Source organism: Salpingoeca rosetta, assembly GCF_000188695.1.
Source record: "Salpingoeca rosetta unplaced genomic scaffold supercont1.32, whole genome shotgun sequence".
Classification (NCBI taxonomy): domain Eukaryota; class Choanoflagellata; order Craspedida; family Salpingoecidae; genus Salpingoeca; species Salpingoeca rosetta.
Window position 1 is genome coordinate 516898 of NW_004754902.1, and position 2500 is coordinate 519397.

The 2500-nt window shown below is 55.3% G+C and overlaps 1 protein-coding gene across 1 annotated transcript in view; it reads right to left on the reverse strand.

The window, feature by feature from the left end:
- The window catches only part of PTSG_10079 (uncharacterized protein), a 12871-nt gene that overhangs the window by 10249 nt on the left and 122 nt on the right, over positions 1 to 2500 (reverse strand). Inside the window, exons 1-7 of the mRNA XM_004988932.1 lie at positions 2348 to 2500; positions 1829 to 2142; positions 1504 to 1606; positions 1189 to 1266; positions 892 to 966; positions 468 to 540; positions 54 to 229 (exon numbers count right to left, since the gene is read on the reverse strand). The exon at positions 2348 to 2500 is cut by the window's right edge and continues 122 nt beyond it. Of these exons, the coding sequence (XP_004988989.1) occupies positions 54 to 229; positions 468 to 540; positions 892 to 966; positions 1189 to 1266; positions 1504 to 1606; positions 1829 to 2142; positions 2348 to 2500 (972 nt within the window). The remainder of the gene's footprint in view (positions 1 to 53; positions 230 to 467; positions 541 to 891; positions 967 to 1188; positions 1267 to 1503; positions 1607 to 1828; positions 2143 to 2347) is intronic.

Here is a 2500-nt window from a genome sequence, read left to right on the forward strand (position 1 = left end):
CACACACACACACCACACACAACACACACACACACACACACACACACACACACCGCGGTAATGTCCTCGAGGCAGTTTGCACGACAGTAGCTGATGAAGACATCGCACTTGTCCACGGCGCCCGCGGCCTGCTGGGCAGCACTCGACATGCCGCTGGTAAGCATGTTCAACACGTTTGGGCTCACACGCATGTCCTTCAGGCGCAGGCCCTCAAATGTGGGGGCGTAGCCTGGATATGGGAGATGAAGATGGGGGCGATTGGAAGGGTTTGGCGGCCGGTGGTAGTGGTAGATGTGGATGGTGGAATGTGACGGAACAAACGCGGGAAGGTGAGACAACCACAATCACAAGCATACCATCACTGAACATTCCACAGACAGCACACAGCTCAACACAACCACAACGGCGTCAACAGTCGTGACAGCAGCAGCAAAATCTCCTGCTTGTGCGTTGCGGTTCATGCGCACCTTTGAACGTGATCCATTTGCCGTCGTCAGCTCCCTTGAGATGGCATCCGTCATACACGCGCTCGCCGTTTTCCTGTCATCACACACACACACATGCACACATACACACACACAGATGCACATGTACATGCACACATGGACGTATTGGTTGTCATCAGTTCAAAAGGGTCTACATTGGAAGTGGGAACTTGTGCGTGCACAACAAGTTTGCACACCCACTTACACACATGTACACGAAATACGCACACACAACACACACGCACACAAACGCACACACACACACACACACACACACACACACAAGCACACAACACAACACAACACAACACACACACACACACACACAAATCAACACATCACAGCACATGCGCTTGTAAATCCATGCGTCAACACCATCATGATGGGCATTTGCGACGAAACGAACCGATCTGACGCGTGTGATGCGACCAAGATGCCAGTGGACACCGCCGCTGATTGCGTCGTTCCCGCGGTACCGGCCCTGGCACGTGGATGGACGGATGGATGGATGGATGGATGGATGGACGGGGAATGAGAAAGAGGTGCGCTGTTGAAGTGTACGATCGCTCACGCACGTGGGCGCACACGTGTCCACACACGCACACACACCTGTACACACATGTACACACATACATGTGCACACACATGTACACGCACACACACGCACATACACACACACACACACACACACATCCCCCAGCACCTGTGGGAAGAGGACGACGGAGCCGACGCCGATTTCGTCCGCGTCCGGCGTGCGATCGAGCGCAACCAGCTCAACTTTCTGCTCAAGAGGCAACACATTGCAGCACACGTGGTGGTCGTTGTGGTGTGTGGGTTAGACAATGAATTGTGCCGGCAAGCAAGCACACAAGCAAGCACACAAGCAACCACACGCAGCATACAAGCACGCGTACAAGCAACACGGGCAACCAAGCAAACACGCATGCTCGTACGCCGCGCTGCGACAGCAACACACCATACAATACAATCACACGGAAGAGGAGCAACACCACCGCACCTGAACGCGTGAGGTCTGGTCGCCGTCATCAAAGTCAACGGTGAACGTCAGATCCGCGCGGTTGAACTCGGCTATGCGCGCAGGATAGAACTGCCACTTCTTCCTGCGGAGTGCAACGGCAGCCAGCAATCAAATACGGTGAACGTTTGTGAGGACGTGCGCGCACCAGCCGTATCAGCAGCATGAGGCGCTGGAGTGCCATCAGTCAGACACAACGAATGATCAAGCAAGAACTGGCATTTGCTGGGTGCGCAAACGAGTGTGTGTGTGTCTGTGTGCGTGTGTTTGTGTATGTGTGGGTGTATCATATCTATCACGCGATTACCAATGGCTGATGACGCGATCGCCCTTGCGCGGCTGGGAGGAGGTGGGCTGCGGCGACATGGGGCTGCTGATGCCGAGGGCTTGCATGCCGTCCGCAAGCATGCTCGTGTTCGGGGTGGCGACGGCTGCCGTTGCTGCTGCCTCTTGCTCGCGCTCCAACTTGGACACCTGGGCTTGCAACTCCTGGACGCGTGATTGCAGCGTCTTGTTCTCTTCCTGCGATGCTGCAAGCTCCGTCTTCAGCGTTCTGTTCTCGCGCTCGAGTGCTTCCTTCTCGCGGCGCAGCTGCGCCACCGTCGCATCCATGTTGGGATCCTTGAACAGGACAAACGATGCGGTGGACAAAAAAAGGCAAGTAGCAAAGGAGTCATCGAAGACTGTTGCCAGTAGTGGCACTCGCATAAACCAGCAGCAGCATGCAGTGCATCAAGAAAGCAATAGGAAACGCCTTTGCGAGCACTGGATACTGGACGGTCAACAAAAACAGATGGCACTGCTGAGGCTTTAAACAGACACACACCTGGCTACTGCTGGCGCTTGCGTAGGGCGCAGTGTTAGGTGTTGTCAACGTGGACGCCTCTCGTGAGCAGGCACTGCCCATCTGTCTGGTTGAAAGGAGTGGAAGGCAGGAGGGGGCAGGGTGGAGTATGGGATGCTTGCTTGCTGACTGGCT